The following is a 20,646-nucleotide window of genomic DNA, read 5'->3' as shown; positions in this document are numbered from 1 at the left end:
GGAAGAACTCAGGGGAAAACCCTGGAAAGAACCACCGACCCACAAGAAGGTACTGGCAAGCTTTCTCACATACCCACATTGGCTGAATCCACGACTCAAACCCACGCAGACAGAGGTGAGATGGCAGTGATCCGTAATGGAGAGCGTTTTAGACCACTCGGCCACTTGGGGCCCCAATTTTGTGTTTAGATTTCCATGAAGCAGTTTATCATTTGCATTAACGGCCATCTGAATAGTACTCTGATAATATTCTGTAAAATATCTTCCATTATTTCCAGTGTTAGTAAATGTGAGCCCTTAACTATATGGTTTCTTTTGTATGGTACGAGGAAAGGACATATAATGGAGGCAACCTTTTGATCAGCAATGCATGAGAAAGTCTTGGACTTTCAAAATAGTTGGAAAAAAAACTTTGTATCTGAAAGACTTTACCCTGTTTCGCTTTTAACTTTGTTTTGTATGTCTTCTCTTGGACACCTAAACATACTTATCACTATATAGACAAGATTGTACATGCACACTTTTTTTGTCTTTTCACCTTGGGCCATGGAGCAAGCTTCTCACTAATCAAGATTACGTTCTGCTTTGCTAGAGCTTGAAGAGAGTTGTAACTAGAATTACATGGGTATATACCTCCCTTTCTCTACCATATGAATATCTCTGTTATTCCACCAGGACATCCAGACACTTGACGCATGACACCATAATGTGTCTTTACTTTTATTTTATTTTAAAAAATTTTAAATTTATTTATTTATTTAAGTATCTTTACATTTCTAAAAGGTATGAAGATGCACTAATGTAGTTTTCTTTTTACTTTTCTGTGAATTTTCATTGAAGGTGAAACTTTGAGTTGATTGAAATTTATTTTCATCAGTCACTGGTATACACTTTTTTAACCACTTTGCTCCTTTTCTATCCATAGTAGAAGAATGCAACTAATGCTGGTTTATTCTTCAGTTGTTAAAATGTAATGATGATGCTTTTATTTGAATACCCTTCTTTTGCCATTTTAAAGAGAAGTAAATCGCATTTGGGGATACTTTTTCAAACATTTGGTTTCGTGTTGTAGATTTATTTTCAAACACAAATGGTTAAAGAATATAGCATTATATTCAGAAGGGATATGACTGTCTATTTGTTCAAATAAAAAGTAGATTTAAAAGTTATTTCAGAATAAAAATGAGCAACAGCAAAAAAATCTAAATAGCCTCAGGGAATAGGTACTTTGAATTGTTTTTAGCCCTTTGATCTTTATTGTTAAAGCTGTGACTTGGAGCCTTGTTCGCCTATCTATAGGGAGTCAGATATATGTTTAGAAAGGACATAGATGCTAATCCCTCTGTAATTCCAGTCACAGAAGAGAGCCATATGTAAAAAATGAAAAATTATTTTACTCTTCTTCTTCAGATGTGTTCCCCGATCACATTAAAGTTAGGAACATAAGCCTGCTACCTCCTGAATCCAGCCCATCTAATAAGACAAAAATGAATCTTTTTTGGCACTCTCACATGGAAAAAGGGCAATAACTCTTGCTAATTACCTCCACTTGCCATCACTATGCATGGCTAGTTTTTAAGCTTTGCTTCTGTAAAACAACATTGTATGAGACACCTTCCATGAATCTAAAGCCAAATTTGTGTTAAATTTGAACCATCCATCCAGGAGTTTGGATTTATTTGGATTAATATTCATCCTAAACATAGTGATAGATCCATCTGTCTTGCCAGGTATGTGGCTTCATCTCTCTTTATCTACCGAGAACTTAGTGTTAGAATTGTCTGTTCTAAAGGGGCTATGGCTACAATTGCAATTATGGGAATCTTAGTGATAGATCCATCCTTTTCACCAGGTCATATCTTCATATCTCTACAGTTACGGAAACTTTAATGATAGATTTTTTTGTTCTAATATGCCATCAGCTACATTCATTTACAGTTGCAGGGATCTTAGTGATAGATCCATCCTTCTTGCTAGGTCTGCCGCTTCATATCTCTACAATTGGGGAGATTTTAATGATAGATTTGTCTGTCCTAACATGCCTACGGCTACATCCAATTACAATTACAATTACAGAGATCTTACTGATAGATCTGTCCATCTTGACTGGTGTAAGTCCACCCAAGCACATTATGATGGGGATTTTAGTGATTTAGTGATAGAGCCGTCCATCAAGCCATGCCCAGCACTGGCATCAACCTGACCGCCATCTGCATGGCTGGTAACCATGCCGGCCATACTCTCAGCAAACTGGCCATCTGTACCAGTATGACAAAATTGTCCAGCAGAGCTAGCTTCTCCATTATTAACTGTTTACCTGCTAAGTATTAGGCGTGAGTTATATACAAATAATATTGAATCATTGTTGCCACAGGAAATGTTTTATCCTGAAAGGGAAGCAGTCCAATAACAGTCTAGAACAGGACACATTCCACTGCCTGTCAGACTGAAATCTGGAGTAAGAAAAAAAAAAATTATTACAACATCAAAGCAGGTTCAGAACATTGTTGCCATGTCTTTGATGCCTTCTTGGTGATTTTTGGACTGTCGGGATATCTTGGCCAAACATGCCTATGAGTCAACATCCAAATTGTTTGTGTTATTGACAGAGCAGCTCACCATTTGATGGTGAATGTGTTGATTGCCTCTGCCAATTTTAACTTGATATATCGTAACACATATTTCTGTTATATAAAAAAAATCATGCTCTGGCTTTAAGGATGGCTCTATTTTGACTTCCCATTGCTGTTTTGGGGGCAGATTTGAAGCAGTTTGGAAGTAGGCAGGCAGCTCAAGAACTGCCCCTCCAACTTGCCACTCCACCTATATCCTTGTTTTAGAAGTCAGCTGCCCTTTCCATATCAGATAGTAGATAGGCAAGCCAAGCAAAGGCATCTTTTACATTACAAGTGCAATTCAAATCTCATCCATATGCCAGCAGGTGACAGCTTATCCAGTTGAGTAGGCACCCTTACAAGGGAGGTAAAAAAATCAAGTTTCTCCACCCCATGCCTCCTGTCTCACAGTGCTGAATTAATACCCCCATCAGCAACAGTCTACCTGGTAGTGGGGGGTGGGGGTGGGAGGCAGACTCCTGCAATTCTGAACAAACTTGATCAATCTGCTGCCACAAAATGAATGGGTAATTCAAGTCATTTTGGAGGAGTTTCAGACTTTGTTCAACCACCTCCTCTTTTCTCCTCCCGTTCTAATGGATGTTTCATCAGATTGGGAGAAGGACAGAATTTTTCAACAGGAAATACAGTGGTCATTTATAAATGGATGGTGGAGATTGTATGAAAACCACAGTTTTTGTTTTTTATTCACAGATGTGCCTTACCAAAAAGGCCAATGGCAATTTGAGGTCAGTTGTAGTCTTCAGTTGCCTCAACGAATTCATTCTTCTGGTGTGCTTAAGATAGAGATGGTGAGATCTGCATGTCTCCATCTGAAGGGATAAGTATCCATCAATCTTGATCTCACAGATGCCTACTTTAATGTCCCTATTCACCCGCTTCATGGAAGTTCCTTTGGTTACCTTTGACAAGTTGACTAAGTTTGAGTTCTCTATTTAGTCTAAATATCAACTTCATCCATCCTAATTTGTCCAGCTGGGTATCGAGGTTATAACTTTTCTCAATCATGTATGTCATGTCTGTTTTATGCTGATTGTCAAACTTGCACTGTCATTTCCAAAAGAACGGGAATTTCCATGAGAAGTTTTTGCAACTCCTTAGGATATTCATTGCAGCAGCAGAATTGTTCAGCAGAGCTGCCTTATATGTGCCCATTATAAATGACTTTGCTGGCTCAGTGATACCCTTTTCCAGTCCACTAAATTAGAATGTCAATATCACAAATGAAATACAATCATTCCTATGTCAGTGGTGCAAACATGTTTGACTCATGACAGGATTTCCTCTGCAAAAGCCTCAACTAGCAGTGATGGAATTTACACATGTCAATGTATATGGTTGGGTAATTCACCCGTTGCCGGAATACTTTCAGCAGCAAATAGGGATTGTGTGAACTGCCTCTTCACATCAGCCTCCATATGAAAACTATTATAATGCCTTTCAGTTCTAAAGGGACAGACCCTGTGAGAAATCAGTCCTGATTATGCCAGTCAGCTCCGTAGTGCTAACTTTCCTTCTCAAATAGGGGTCACCAAATAGTTCGGAGGGGTTATAGGCATTTTCCTACTCTCCCCATATGGTCATAATGCAAAAATAATACAGAAAATGTGGTTAGAATTGCAAGATAATTCTGATAGCCCCTCTCCGATGGGACAATTGCTGGGTCAACTAAATAATTGATCTAGCAATAAACCTACCCATGAATATTATGGCCAAACTGAATCTATCTAAACAGCCATGGTCGCAAGTGTTACACCCCTGTCTTGACTGGCCTCTCTTTCATGGCCTTTATTTGGACAGCCTTGCAAGGGAAAGAATTTTGACCTCCTTTGTGGAGAGAATCTAAAGAGCAAGAAGGCCATCCACTCTGAATGCTTAATAGGGAAATGGGCATGTATTTAGGGACAAGTGTTGAGTCATTAACGTAGTCCCTTTGTATGCCTCAACCCTTTATCTAGCCAACTTATTCTCTGGCTCTACAAAGAGAAAAGGTGGGTACCAGTTACTATCAAATGCTACTGCTTCATGATATTTGATGCATTCAGGCATCATTGCAGAAGAGATATTGGTCATGATAAAGATGTACATATAACCAATTTTGATTTAAAATGGAATCTGTCCTGGATTTTAACATGACTCAATTCAGAAAAATTGGAGCCATTAGTCATTACTGTACTGAAGCTGCTATCATACAAACCTGTTTCCTGATTGTTTTAGCTTTAGCATGGTGGTTGAGAGACTTGCCTCTACAGTCAGCACAAACTTTCTTTAGTTAAGACCAGATGGTTTCGTGATCTTCATGACTCATCTAGGCATTGTAGCCAAGAACTAGTCATGATCAGGGGTAGTCATCAAATCATTGTATGCTTACTCTTATCTGTAGATAAGTTGAGAGAGCAGTCATGCAACATCCTGTCCTTCCTCTCAAGCACTACTTGAACCACACAGACAAAAAATTATGGTATGCACAGAGGTCATTTTTTCTCTTTGAAGATGAGAAATCAGGTCATTACCTCCCAGACTCAATCTTCGTGGCTTAAGTGGTTTTATGCTTGGCATAATCTGACAGCTAAAAATTTCATGAAATGAGGGTGATCTCTGTGAACCTTGCATTTGAATGCAATATTTTTAACTGAGACATCATAGAAGCAGTTGACAGGCATGCAGTGTCAAACTTTTGGAGTCTTTATTTCAGAATTTATCTTCATAGAGACAAAACCTGAATCTGGTGGGTCCCAAGGCTGCGGCCAAGATGACCACCAGATCCAATTAAACGAACACAGGCTCTAAGCTTTCTTGGATTTGTCAGGGAATTTTGATGGTAAGAAGATTTCAGTAATCATCTTAATCTGATAGAGCGGTCACAGTTGAGGTGGCCATATGATGTGTTGTTTAAAGTAGGAGAGCAGGTTATCATTCAAATAGGGAATCCAACCTTTCTTTCCCAGAAGGATATCCATGGTATAGATAAGATTGTCAGCATTTCATCCTCCTGTTACCTATTTTCTTAATGTGATCAGGGAATGTATTTGAAGGAGAAAGCAAAGTTTTCAATAAATTATGATTCTCCGCATATACTTACCCAATCACATTACTTAAAAACCCTGCCAACCAATCTGTCGTGCTAGCATCAATGTTGGTATATCATTATCATCATCATCATCAAACCCTTAACCCAAGAGGTCGTTGGGGCACCACAGTTGACTTTACAACCAATTCTCTCCAACTTTGCCTGTTCTCTACTGCCCTTTGGGAATCTTCAAATCCCATGCCTGTCCACTCCTTAATGTTGTCCTCCCACCTTTTTTTTCTGTTTGCCTCTTCTTCTGTATCCCTGCACTGTGTCTTGCAAGATAGTTTTTGCCAGTCCAGATGATCTTGAGACACAACCGTAACATTTCAGTTTACGCTCTTTACAGTGGTCAAGAGATCTTCATAGGATCCAATGACTCATTGTGGACTTCTTCATTGGTTACATGGTCATATAGCTCAGCTGGTTGGTACATAGCTCAGCTTAAAAGCTATGACACCTGGTGATGGCAAGGGGAGGTAATGGACAAGAGTTGTTGTCCTTTGTCTATATGAATTAGAGACAGATTTTAATCTTTATAGTAGGGCTGGTTTCGGAGGTAGCAGGGTTATATCTCTAATGTTAATGTGATCAGGTAAGTATTTTCAGAGAAACATAATTTACTGAAAATTACTGGAAATTGAGTTCAACTGACCAAGTGTAATCCATAAGAAAATGGGATGATCATACTTCTAATGATATGACACCAACCCACTCTCTGATATCCATGGCAAGGTTCTGGTCATTTGAAATTCTTGGTTTACTTTCAGTAAAAGTTTTTATATCATGAGTCTAGAACCCTGGCAGAGATAGTTTTCATACTAGAACTATAGAACCAGTAAGCACTTTCCTTTCATATTCATACACCATACACTATACACCCATCCTCTGACCCACTGGCAGGGTCAAGGTAAAAGTCATTTAAACATAGAAAATTTGAGTTTGTGCATCTGACAGAGGGAGCAGGCAAGGTGTATAATACAGTGGAATGTATTATTTATATGATGAGGCTGTAAATATAGCTTTGTTTTGCCTGCAGGAAAAATACAAACATGGAAAATGCCTTGTGGATTGCTCAAATACTCACAGAAAAGCATTTGTTAATATTGTACTGCACCTGGTGATATAGTTAATGAAAATTGACAACTTCTGTTTTAAATTTGAAATTTCAGCTTTAATTTCCATTCCATTCTATAATAAAGAATTTTGACCACTTGTACCTGACAGCCCTGCATCTCTGATTTTAATTGATACAATAATAAGCATTGTAGAACAATATTTGATGGAGTTATGGCCCTTGTTCTTAGGTCAGACTGTATAGCAGGTTATATTTTGGGGATGTTATTTTGTTATATTTGAGATCATTAGTTTTTTCAGTGAACATAAAAGATCTGTTGAAGTTACAATAATTTAAATTTAAAAAGAACAATAACTTATCCCCATTAGTACAGAATGTAAACACTGCAAAAATATAAGATCAAAAGGGCAATGTTTTGGCACTGACACTCAACCAGACATACAGTATGTCTTTTTCAGCTGGTAAAAAAAGGTAGGATTAGTATAACAGCTTAATTTTCACTGTTTCATCCTTCACTAGGCTTTATTTTGTTTTACTATATCCAGGGTTCCTTTATTTTGCAGCATTATCATGGTCTCTTTTCACCTTTAATATATGAAACTTGATAATTTATGACTTGAATTTATGTTGTATGTTAAATGTTTGTCATTGTGATCTTCATCCCTGTGGGGAGTATCTTGCATGGCATTTGACATTGGTATCAAGAAATTTTTAAGTTTATAAATTATAATGTAACACCACCTTTTATCCTGAAAGTAGGTTACTATGACCTACTTATAGAGACTAAGTGAACTTAATTCAACATACCTTCAGTCCAGTTCTCGATATATGGGTCATTGCTTTGGGTTCACAAAAATGACTGGCACGTGGATTGGCTACAATATGTTTCATGCTTTCTTCATGTTGGATTTTTCCTTAACAAGTGATTTGATTCTTTAAATGCCCAGGTAAATTGCTTTAACATTTTTACCTTTCTTAACAACAGTAATTTCTTCACAAGAGTTTAAATTTCTATATTTCATACATTGTGTATACCATTTTGCCAAGTATGATGCTGTATAGTATTTGAACTGATACTTATGTCAAAACATGTGTTGAATTGATCCTCATATCAGACAGCTGGTATTAAACTGATGTTTGTATTCAAACTATTATGTTGAATTAATGATCATATGAAGACAGTTGGTGTTAAATTGATGTTTGTATTAAAACTATTGTGTTGAATTGATGAACATAATCAGGCAGCTGGTGTTAAATTGATGTTTGTATTAAAAACTATTGTGTTGAACTGATGAACATATCAGACAGCTGGTGTTAAATTGATGTTTATATTAAAACTAGTGTGTTGAATTGATGACCAAATCAGACAGCTGTTGTTACATTGATGTTTATATTAAACCTGTTGTGTTGAATTAATGATCATATCAAGACAGCTAGTTTTAAATTGATGTTTATATTAAAACTATTGTGTTGAATTGAACATATCAGACAGCTGGTGTTAAATTAATGTTTATATTAAACCTGTTGTGTTGAATTAATGATCATATCAAGACAGCTGGTGTTAAATTGATGTTTATGTTAAACCTGTTGTGTTGAATTGATGCTCATATCAAGGCTGTTGTGTTGAATGCTTGTATCAAAACTGTTGTGTTGATGCTTATGTCAAAACTGTTGTTGATGCTTGTATCAAGACAGTTGTGTTGGTGCTTGTATCAAAACTCAAAACTGTAGTGTTGGTGCTTGTATCAAAACTGTTGTGTTGATGCTTGTATCAAACCTTGTTTTGATGATTATATCAAAACTGTTGTTGACGCTTGTATCAAAACTGTAGTGTTGATGCTTGTATCAAAGCTTGTGTTGATGCTTGTATCAAGACTGTTGTGTTGATGCTTGTATCAAAACTTGTGTTGATGCTTGTATCAAAACTGCTGTACCAATGCTTATATCAAACCTGTTGTGTTCATGCTTGTATCAACATTGTTGTGTTGATGCTTGTATCAAAACTGTAATGTTGATGCTTGTATCAAAACTGTAGTGTTGATGCTTGTATCAAAACTGTTATGTTGACACTTGTATCAAAACTGTTGTGTTGAGGCTTGTATTAAAACTGTTGTGTTGAGGCTTGTATCAAAACTGTTGTACTGATTGTTGTCTCAAAATGGTTGTGTTAATGCTTGTATCAAAACTGTTGTGTTGATGCTTGTATCAGAATTGTTGTATTGATTATATCAAAACTGTTGTTGATGTTTGTATCAAAACTTGTGTTGTTGCTTGTATCAAACTGTTGTGTTGATGCATGTATCAAAACTTGTGTTGATGCTTGTATCAAGACTGTTGTGTTGATGCATGTATCAAAATTGTTGTGTTGATGCTTGTATCAAAACTGTTAATGATTATATCAAAACTGTTGTTGATGCTTGTATCAAAACTGTTATGTTGATGCTTGTATCAAGACTTGTGTTGATGCTTGTATCAAGACTTGTGTTGATGCTTGTACCAAGACTGTTGTGTTGATGCTTGTATCAAAACTGTTGTGTTGATGCTTGTATCAAAACTTGTGTTGATGCTTGTACCAAGACTGTTGTGTTGATGCTTGTATCAAAACTGTTGTATTGACGCTTCTATCAAGACTTGTGTTGATGCTTTTATCACAATTGTAGTGTTGATGCTTGTATCAAAGCTTGTGTTGATGCTTGTATCAAGACTGTTGTGTTGATGCTTGTATCAAGACTGTTGTGTTGATGCTTGTATCAAGACTGTTGTGTTGATGCTTCTCTCAAAACAGTTGTGTTGATGCTTGTATCAAAACTGTTGTATTGACGCTTCTATCAAGACTTGTGTTGATGCTTTTATCACAACTGTAGTGTTGATGCTTGTATCAAAACTTGTGTTGATGCTTGTATCAAGACTGTTGTGTTGATGCTTGTATCAAGACTGTTGTATTGAAACTTGTATCAAGACTGTTGTGTTGATGCTTGTATCAAAATTGTTGTGTTGATGATTATATTAAAACTGTTGTTGATGCTTATATCAAAACTTGTGTTGATCCTTATATCAAAACTGTAGTGTTGATGCATGTATCAAAACTGTTGTGTTGAAGATTGTATCACAACTGTAGTGTTGATGCTTGTATCAAAACTGTAGTGTTGATGCTTGTATCAAAACTGTTGTGTTGATGCTTGTATCACAACTGTTGTGTTGATGCTTGTATCAAGACTGTTGTGTTGATGCTTGTGTCAAAACTGGTGTTGATGCTTATATCAAAACTTGTGTTGATCCTTATATCAAAACTGTTGTGTTGATGCTTGTATCAAGACTGTTGTGTTGATGCTTGTATCAAAACTGTTGTGTTGGTGCTTGTATCAAAACTGTTGTTTTGATGCCTGTATCAAAACTGTTGTGTTGATGCTTGTGTCAAAACTGTTGTGTTGATGCTTGTATCAAAACTGTTGTGTTGATACTTGTATCAAAACCGTTGTGCTGATGCTTGTATCAAAACTGTCGTGTTGATGCTTGTATGAAGACTATTGTGTTGATGCTTGTATCAAAACTGTTGTTTTGGTGCTTGTATCAAAACTGTTGTATTGATACTTGTATCAAAACTGCCAGTGATCAGTGTTCACAGAATTTTTTTTAGACACATGCCCAGGGCTGGGTACTAAAAACATCACAAGCCCTGACTCAGATTCTTGTATCAAAACTTTTGTGTTGATGCTTGTATCAAACTGTTGTGTTGAAGCTTGTATCAAAACTGTTGTGTTGATGCTTGTATCAATACTATTGTTTAATGCTTGTATCGATAATGTAGTGTTGATGCTTGTATCAAAACTGTTGTGTTGATGCTTGTATCAAAACTGCCAGTGATCAGTGTTCAAAGAATTTTTTTTTAGACACATGCCCAGGGCTAGGTACTGAAAAACATCACAAGCCCTGATTCAAATTCTTGTATCAGAACTGTTTTGTTGATGCTTGTATCAAAACTGTTGTGTTGATGCTTGTATCAAGACTGTTGTGTTGATGCTTGTATCAAAACTTGTGTTGATGCTTGTTTCAAGACAATTGTGTTAATGTTTGTATCAAAACTGTTGTGTTGGTGCTTGTATCAAGACAGTTGTGTTGATGCTTGTATCAAAACTGTTGTGTTGATGCTTGTATCAAGACTGTTGTGTTGGTGCTTGTTTCAAGACAGGTTGTGTTGATGCTTGTATCAAAACTGTTGTGTTGGTGCTTGTATCAAGACAGTTGTGTTGATGCTTGTATCAAAACTGTTGTGTTGATGCTTGTATCAAGACTGTTGTGTTGGTGCTGGTATCAAGACTGTTGTGTTGATGCTTGTATCAAGACTGTTGTGTTTGTGCTTGTATCAAGACTGTTATGTTGGTGCTTGTATCAAGACTGTTGTGTTGATGCTTTTATGAAAACTTGTGTTGATGTTTGTATCAAGACTGTTGTGTTGATGCTTGTATCAAGACTGTTGTATTGATGCTTGTATCAAGACTGTTGTGTTGATGCTTCTATCAAAACAGTTGTGTTGATGCTTGTATCAAAACTGTTGTGTTGATGCTTGTATCAAGACTGTTGTGTTGATGCTTGTATCAAAACTTGTGTTGATGCTTGTTTCAAGACAATTGTGTTAATGCTTGTATCAAAACTGTTGTGTTGGTGCTTGTATCAAGACAGTTGTGTTGATGCTTGTATCAAAACTGTTGTGTTGATGCTTGTATCAAGACTGTTGTGTTGGTGCTTGTTTCAAGACAGGTTGTGTTGATGCTTGTATCAAAACTGTTGTGTTGGTGCTTGTATCAAGACAGTTGTGTTGATGCTTGTATCAAAACTGTTGTGTTGATGCTTGTATCAAGACTGTTGTGTTGGTGCTGGTATCAAGACTGTTGTGTTGATGCTTGTATCAAGACTGTTGTGTTTGTGCTTGTATCAAGACTGTTATGTTGGTGCTTGTATCAAGACTGTTGTGTTGATGCTTTTATGAAAACTTGTGTTGATGTTTGTATCAAGACTGTTGTGTTGATGCTTGTATCAAGACTGTTGTATTGATGCTTGTATCAAGACTGTTGTGTTGATGCTTCTATCAAAACAGTTGTGTTGATGCTTGTATCAAAACTGTTGTGTTGATGCTTGTATCAAGACTGTTGTGTTGATGCTTGTATCAAAACTTGTGTTGATGCTTGTTTCAAGACAATTGTGTTAATGCTTGTATCAAAACTGTTGTGTTGGTGCTTGTATCAAGACAGTTGTGTTGATGCTTGTATCAAAACTGTTGTGTTGATGCTTGTATCAAGACTGTTGTGTTGGTGCTTGTTTCAAGACAGGTTGTGTTGATGCTTGTATCAAAACTGTTGTGTTGGTGCTTGTATCAAGACAGTTGTGTTGATGCTTGTATCAAAACTGTTGTGTTGATGCTTGTATCAAGACTGTTGTGTTGGTGCTGGTATCAAGACTGTTGTGTTGATGCTTGTATCAAGACTGTTGTGTTTGTGCTTGTATCAAGACTGTTATGTTGGTGCTTGTATCAAGACTGTTGTGTTGATGCTTTTATGAAAACTTGTGTTGATGTTTGTATCAAGACTGTTGTGTTGATGCTTGTATCAAGACTGTTGTATTGATGCTTGTATCAAGACTGTTGTGTTGATGCTTCTATCAAAACAGTTGTGTTGATGCTTGTATCAAAACTGTTGTGTTGATGCTTGTATCAAGACTGTTGTGTTGATGCTTGTATCAAAACTTGTGTTGATGCTTGTTTCAAGACAATTGTGTTAATGCTTGTATCAAAACTGTTGTGTTGGTGCTTGTATCAAGACAGTTGTGTTGATGCTTGTATCAAAACTGTTGTGATGATGCTTGTATCAAGACTGTTATGTTGGTGCTTGTTTCAAGACAGGTTGTGTTGATGCTTGTATCAAAACTGTTGTGTTGGTGCTTGTATCAAGACAGTTGTGTTGATGCTTGTATCAAAACTGTTGTGTTGATGCTTGTATCAAGACTGTTGTGTTGATGCTTGTATCAAAACTGTTGTGTTGATGATTATATCAAAACTGGTGTTGATGGTTGTATCAAAACTTGTGTTGATCCTTATATCAAAACTGTTGTGTTGATGCTTGTATCAAAAGTGTTGTGTTGATGATTATATCAAAACTGTTGTTGATGGTTGTATCAAAACTTGTGTTGATCCTTATATCAAAAGTGTTGTGTTGATGCTTGTATCAAAACTATTTTGTTGATGCTTGTATCAAGACTGTTGTGTTGATGCTTGTATCAAAACTGTAGTGTTGATGCTTGTATCAAAACTGTTGTGTTGATGCTTGTATCATAACTGTTGTGTTGATACTTGTATCCAAACTGCCAGTGATCAGTGTTCGAAGAAAAATTTTTTAGACACAGGCCCAGGGCTGGGGACTAAAAAACATCACGAGCCCCGATTCAAATTCCACAGGCTTGAACTCCAATTTCCATATGTCCAGTATTGCACCTTTTTTTAATATTATTTGTCACAAAATGTTGTGATTGCTATACTTCAAATATGAAAAGATAAAACCAAAATATTATACTGACTTGAGTCTTTATTTGGATCTCAGCAAATTTCATGTAAAACAGTATTTTCCTTCAGGTCCTGAGGTCAGCAATTGTGTGTGTGATTTATATTTTTTGTGTAGCTTTAACAATTTCAGTCATATTGCTACAATGTCTGCAGTGTGGCAGTTTATTGTGATATCTAGCTCTGGGGCATCATGCTGCAGACATGTAGCAGTTAAACAAGACTTAAAAAAATATGCAAGGAGTTCTGATGAAATCATTTTTAGTTGGGCTTTACTTTTTATCTCAATTCTGCCAATGGATGGTCAGTTTTTAATCAATGATTCAGAAGCCAAGATGACTACATTTGATCCCTTTATTGGTTATATCTCTAAAAACATCTGGCATTTGGCCTAAACTCTCCAAATTACAACAATAAAGTAATCAGTTAACAGCTTGTGTATCCATGGTAACCTCAGTCACACTACACAGCCACATATCATTGTGATTGCAACAATTGCTGTAACCGTTCCAGTGCCAACTAGACTGGTTCTGGCTGGTTTCCAGCACACAAATATCCAAAGTGGTATTTTAGAATCACATGTATGTTAAAGCCATGTGAGCAATAGTCATGATAACCCAGGGAATCTGTTGCCCATTCATCAATCATGTATTTTGTTTTGAACACAAAATTTGCAGCTTTCGATAGCATAATAAGTAGACAATCTTCCTAAGGGTAAGGGACCTGCGTAGGGATAAATATTAATTATTTACTAGATTTTCAACATGATCCATCTTGAAAATAAATTTACGCATTTCATCATTGCATCAAAGTTTTCTCAGCAAGTTAGATTTTGTTTGACAATCCCAGTGAGCACGTCACTTTGAATTCAGGAGGGGCCCGCTCTGAAATTAGATGGACCTTCGGGCTGTCAGACTTTTAACACTGGTGATGCAAACATTATGATCTTTTATTTCAGGTGGTTATGGCAACCCAGCAGTTGTTGAAGTTCTTGACATCACACATGATCAAAAGGTTAGTTTAACTCTTATGTTAAGAATTTGTTCATCATTTCTTAGTTGAGAGAACAAGGTGGTTTGCTACAGCAAAGCTGAGTAAATTATTGTTATTTTCTTCAGCTTCCCTTTTCTCATGTAAAAACAATTAGTAATGATCATCTTTCATCGAAATTTAAATTGGAATGTCAGCACATCATGTAATAATTGTAATAAATGTAATACCAAATAGAATAGAGTCTTTTTAAGTAAAGTGGCCCTCACTATTAAACATGTTCTTGTAATGTGGATATTGCCATGAATCACATCAGATTCTTAACATTTTCTTTTATTATTGCTACTTGAATTATTTCACTTAATTTTATTTCTCAACTTTGAGAAAAATGTATGTCATGTCACATCATGAAATGTCCTGTTTTATTTGTTTGTATGCACCATTATGACACAGTCTTGTTGAAACATACCTTTGATGTGTGTTTTTATGCACTATTACGACACTGTCTTGATGGAAAATAGCTTTACTTGTGTTTTTATACACAATTAAGACACTGTCTTGTTTGAACATACCTTTAGTCTTTGTGTTTTTATGCACTATTATGACAGCTTTGTAGGAACATACCTATATATACTATGTGCATTTTTATGCAATATTATGACACAACTTTGTTGGAACGTACATTTACACTTTGTGTTTTTATGCACTATTATGACAGCTTTGTAGGAATATACCTATATATACTATGTGCATTTTTATGCAATATTATGACACAACTTTGTTGGAACATACCTTTACACTTTGTGTTTTATGCACTATTATGACACAACTTTGTAGGAATATACCTATATACACTATGTGCATTTTTATGCAATATTATGACACAACTTTGTTGGAATATACCTTTACACTTTGTGTTTTTATGCACTATTATGACACAGCTTTGTAGGAACATACCTATATACACTATGTGCATTTTTATGCAATATTATTACAACTTTGTTGGAATATACCTTTACACTTTGTGTTTTATGCACTATTATGACACAACTTTGTAGGAATATACCTATATACACTATGTGCATTTTTATGCAATATTATGACACAACTTTGTTGGAACATACCTTTACACTTTGTGTTTTTATGCACTATTATGACACAGCTTTGTAGGAACATACCTATATACACTATGTGCATTTTTATGCAATATTATGACACAACTTTGTTGGAACATACCTTTACACTTTGTGTTTTATGCACTATTATGACACAGCTTTGTAGGAACATACCTATATACACTATGTGCATTTTTATGCAATATTATTACAACTTTGTTGGAATATACCTTTACACTTTGTGTTTTATGCACTATTATGACACAACTTTGTAGGAATATACCTATATATACTATGTGCATTTTTATGCAATATTATGACATAACTTTGTTGGAACATACCTTTACACTTTGTGTTTTATGCAATATTATGACACAGCTTTGTTGGAACATACCATACTCTGTGTTTTTATGCACTGTTATGACACATCCCATAATATGACTATAATTTTGGTCCTTTCATGGCTTCCATGAATAACGCTATAAAGAGGGTGCACCACAGTACCATGTTACTCAGTTCATATTGTTTTTACTGACCTTCCACTTTTATTCCAATGTCATCATTAAAATATGGATTAAGTGCTGTGTGTCTAGAAAGTTTTGGTTTGAGTTCTCAATTTTTCTTATTTTGAAGGTAGCATATTAAGACTTCTTACGATGTCCAGTTGGTCTCAGTGACAATGCTGCCAGTCTGACATCCAGACATGACCTCAGCTATCTTGAAAATCTTTTTATCACTACTTCCAGATGTATGGTTATAGCTACATGGGGATTTCACTAATAGCCTTCTTATGATAACTTGCTGGTCCTAAATGAAAATGGTGCCAGTTGTACAGCCAGAATATCTTAAAAATCTTGTTGTCACTGCTTCCTTGAAATGGATTCACCAAAATACTTTTAATGATGTCTGCTTTGTCCTGAATGAAAATGGTGCCAAGTTGACATCCAATATGGCCACCACAGCAGCTAATTTGAAAACTTTGTTATAGCTGATAAGCATTAGATATGGTCCCAACACTCATAAAAGGGGAAAATGGTCTTATCTTGAATTCTTGGAAATTCTGTTTGCCCACTAAAGCATTAGTCTCCTAGTGGGATTCTATTTTTATTTTTAAAAATGCTGACCTTCATCTATATAAAAAGTTGCTTTATTCTGGCCCTTCCATTCTGATTACATGCCATTTAAACGTTCCTTACACACTAATAATATTACAAATCATGTTTTTGATAATCACAGTTACATTGATTGTGACAAAGTCTTGAAAGTATATTGTGATAGATATTCCATTGGTGACTGTATGGGACAGAATGCAGAATTATGTAAAATTCATTATAGTTCGTTTCACCTGGCATCATGAATGGTATCCAGAGTTGCATCTAAATATATATTGATACAAAACACAAACAGTATGCACATGATTCATCCTTGAATCTTCATGGCTCTTATGATGTCAATTTTGGCCAGTATCTGAAAAGAGTGACGGAAGTTGGTATGACCCTAAAAGGGTTGGTTTCCATTAACAATCACGTGTTACTGACATCTACATCATAATTAGTAATTATCATTTTTCTAAAATAATTATTGAGAGAGAACTATTCACAAAACCAAGTATAATATTAAAAACAAATTGCTGAAATAGTAAAAGAACAGAAATATTTGGAAATTTTGGAATTTTTGCACACAAGCAAACACAAACCATGTGACAACGTGGTGACATTTTCAACATCATGCGCAACTTGACCATTGCAGATCAGTTGAATGCACACTGTTTATGTTAAAAGAGGAATGTAAGGAGATATTAAACCCTGTGCAAGAGGAACTTTTATGCATTTTTCATTAATCTATTTTTAGATGCAATACCAAATGAGGTACCATTCACAATGACATTTGAAACAAGCTTTGGTTCTTGGAAAAGATGATAGATATTTCGCATTCCATGACAATTATAAAATGATAAAAGGTGACAAACCATTTATGAAACCATCACTGAGGTATTCATATTTGCATCATACATTTGTTTAATGTCTTGCAGGTTTTTATTGAGTCCATTTTACTGGAGAACAAGATATAGCATTCACTTTTTCCCCAGTGTCAGTATCGTGATGACAGTTTCTTATGGTTTTGATTAAAGTCTTTTTTATTTGCATATATTTCATAAATCTCTTCATAGTTTCTCATCATACTTGACCTGAATCATTACAAAGCTTAAACATTTAATTCTGCAGTATGATTGCTCTCTCCTTTGGCCTTAGGTAGTCATATTTAATTTGTATTAAGATTAAGGTTACAGTTTTTTAATTTGGATATATTTCTTGAACCCTTGATGGATTTTGTTTATACTTTGCATGAATCAAATTGTGAAGCTGAGACAATTTATTCTGCAATATGCTCACTCAATTTTTTTATCTTGGGGGTCAAGGTCACATTTTGCATCAGTGTTTAAACAGGGGCTTGATATGCAGCCCATGGCCTTGATGTTGTTGTGATATACTCTTGTAATTATATTGAGCTGTCTATATTAGTATTGTATGTTAATTTTTTAAACCATGACATTGTGGACTTACAGTAGGTCCATGCACAGTATTCATAGTTTTGCATAGGTTAATGAAATCTGATGATACCATACTCAATTTTTTAGTTTTATCCGAAATAGGTCTATTTTTCCATCATATGTTGTCTGTTGTCTGTCATCCATTAGCAAGTACTTGTTATTGCTACTCTTCTTAAATTGTTAGCAGGAAAGTCGTGAACAGATGGTCTCATTGACTTAGAGTTTTCTATTAAACACTTATGGATTATTTAATAGATTCAAAAAGAAAATGATGCTTTTCTTATCTTATCTCCAACATGGCTGCCATGGTGTAGATATTGAAAATGTTTTTATTTCTACATCTCCTCAACAGTTATATAGATACAAGTTTTTCATTCTAACACTTCTTATTCGTATAGTGGGGCCCCGAGTGGCCGAGTGGTCTAAAGTGTTCTCCGTTATGGATCACTGCCATCTCACCTCTGTCTGCGTGGGTTCGAGTCTCCAATTCGGCCAATGTGGGTATGTGAGAAAGCTTGCCAGTAGCTTATCGTGGGGCAGTGGTTCTTTCCAAGATTTTCACGGGTTCTTCGTCCACCATTAATACTGGCCGCCATGTATAGCCTATCGTGTGCTGAAAAATGGCATTAAACCCTGCAACAACAACTTATTCGTATATATATATAGACCTTAAATGAAAATGATGCTTATGTGACTTATAACATGGTAGCCATCTTTAAAATCAATTGATTGCTATTTCTCCTTGACAAGGCGTTTCAGTAAAACACTCTTTATGACATATAGTTTTATCATAAATGAAATGATACTTATCAAACCTTTAATGGCCCCCAGTGGTGAAACAAATGCTATTGGAGAATATGTATAATGTTTAGAAAATAATATTTAAAACAACCCCACCTGTCTACACTAATTATAAATAATTATGATAATGGATTTGTCACATATTATCAACACTAGCCTGTCATGACCAATGACTTGGCACATTATACTAATACTATCCTATGATGATCATGGATTTATCATATATTACTAGCAATAGCCTGTTATGACCATGGACTTGTCATATATTACTAGAAAATACTAGTATGTCATGACCATGGACTTGTCACCTATTACCAACACTAGCCTGTCATGACCATGGACTTGTCACATATTACCAACACTAGCCATTCATAACCAATGACTTGTCAAATATTACCAACAATAGCCTATCATGATCAATGACTTGTCACATATTACCAACACTAGCTTGTCATGACCCTGGACTTGTCACATATTACCAATACTAGCCTATGATGATCGTGGATTTGTCATATATTACTAGCAATAGCCTGTCATGACCATGGACTTGTCATATATTACTAGAAAATACTAGTATGTCATGACCATGGACTTATCACATATTACCAACACTAGTCTGTCATGACCATGGACTTGTCACATATTACCAACACTAGCCATTCATAACCAATGACTTGTCAAATATTACCAACAATAGCCTATCATGATCAATGACTTGTCACATATTACCAACACTAGCTTGTCATGACCCTGGACTTGTTACATATTACCAACACTAGCCTGTGATAATCATGTATTTGTCATATATTACCCCTGGGAAAGTGCTTTACATATCATTGGGTCTAATTATTAGACTGTCATTGCTCAATTCAAAATAAATATCCACTAGAATCATAACAATACTAATTACAAGATCTGTATGCATGAAAATATCAAGATTCCTTACCTCAAATATAAAAAAATGTGTGCTGTTTGTTATAATGACTTATATCTAATACAAAGTTGTCATGACTTGTACATGTGAATAATATTCCACTGGCTTGATGTCCAATCAAGGATCCTGATGTACAATCAATATATATAATTATTTCTAATTTCCTGTAGTGAAACAAACTTACACTATCTCCCCTTCTTTGTTTCTCATAACACCTCGGCCACTATAGATATTGTGATCCCAAGCAGTTAGCTCATTCCTAACCCTGTACACAGGATTGGTGTATGAAAATCTTTTGGCACAGTACATCATGATCTGCTGATGAAAAACTTGAATTCTCAGCAATGTTTCTACAATTATAAAAAACTTTGAATCTTGTTACGTGTGTCTTTTGTAATCTGCTAACAGATTAATACAATTATTAAATAATCGTTACTGTTGGTAAATTTTGCACACATACAATCTTTACTGAAGTGTTTATTGATAGAGTGTCATGGAATTGTTTATACCTGATGTGCATGTATTATACCGGAACTTTCCAAAGACTTGAGAAGGAGAGTCACTGTACATGTATCATGTGCACACATCTTATGAATGCTAACTTATTCAGATCTTCAAATGGTAAATATATACAGTAATTTATTTTAAGTTGAGATTAAAAACATTTAAAGAGGTCTTAACATTTTTCTTTTAAATACCTTGCAATTGCTGCAATCCTGAAATGGCATACCTGAAATTTAAGTAATACTCCACTCTGTTTAGGAAGCTTTGATCCAGGAGTACCTGTGCCAAGGTTTTCAGCACTTTGATGTCCTTCTTGGGATTGAGCCAAGGTTTTGTCTGCTCTTCATTCTCCAACAAAGGTTCATGTAGGCATTTATAATGTCTTGGCCATGTGAGAGGATCTACTTATGTGTGTAT

General features: G+C 35.5%; 1 protein-coding gene across 1 annotated transcript in view; it reads left to right on the top strand.

Moving 5' to 3' along the window:
* LOC149803214 (transmembrane protein 94-like) overlaps nucleotides 1–20,646 on the top strand; it is a 198,098-nt gene that overhangs the window by 48,084 nt on the left and 129,368 nt on the right. The window contains exon 11 of the mRNA XM_089952840.1: nucleotides 14,293–14,348. Within this exon, the coding sequence (XP_089808966.1) occupies nucleotides 14,293–14,348 (56 nt within the window). The remainder of the gene's footprint in view (nucleotides 1–14,292; nucleotides 14,349–20,646) is intronic.

This window comes from Sinohyriopsis cumingii, chromosome 3, assembly GCF_028554795.1.
Source record: "Sinohyriopsis cumingii isolate HCF-2022 chromosome 3, ASM2855479v2, whole genome shotgun sequence".
In the NCBI taxonomy this organism is placed as follows: domain Eukaryota; kingdom Metazoa; phylum Mollusca; class Bivalvia; order Unionida; family Unionidae; genus Sinohyriopsis; species Sinohyriopsis cumingii.
The sequence above is the reverse complement of the archived record's forward strand: the minus strand, read 5'-3'. Positions and strand labels throughout refer to the sequence as shown.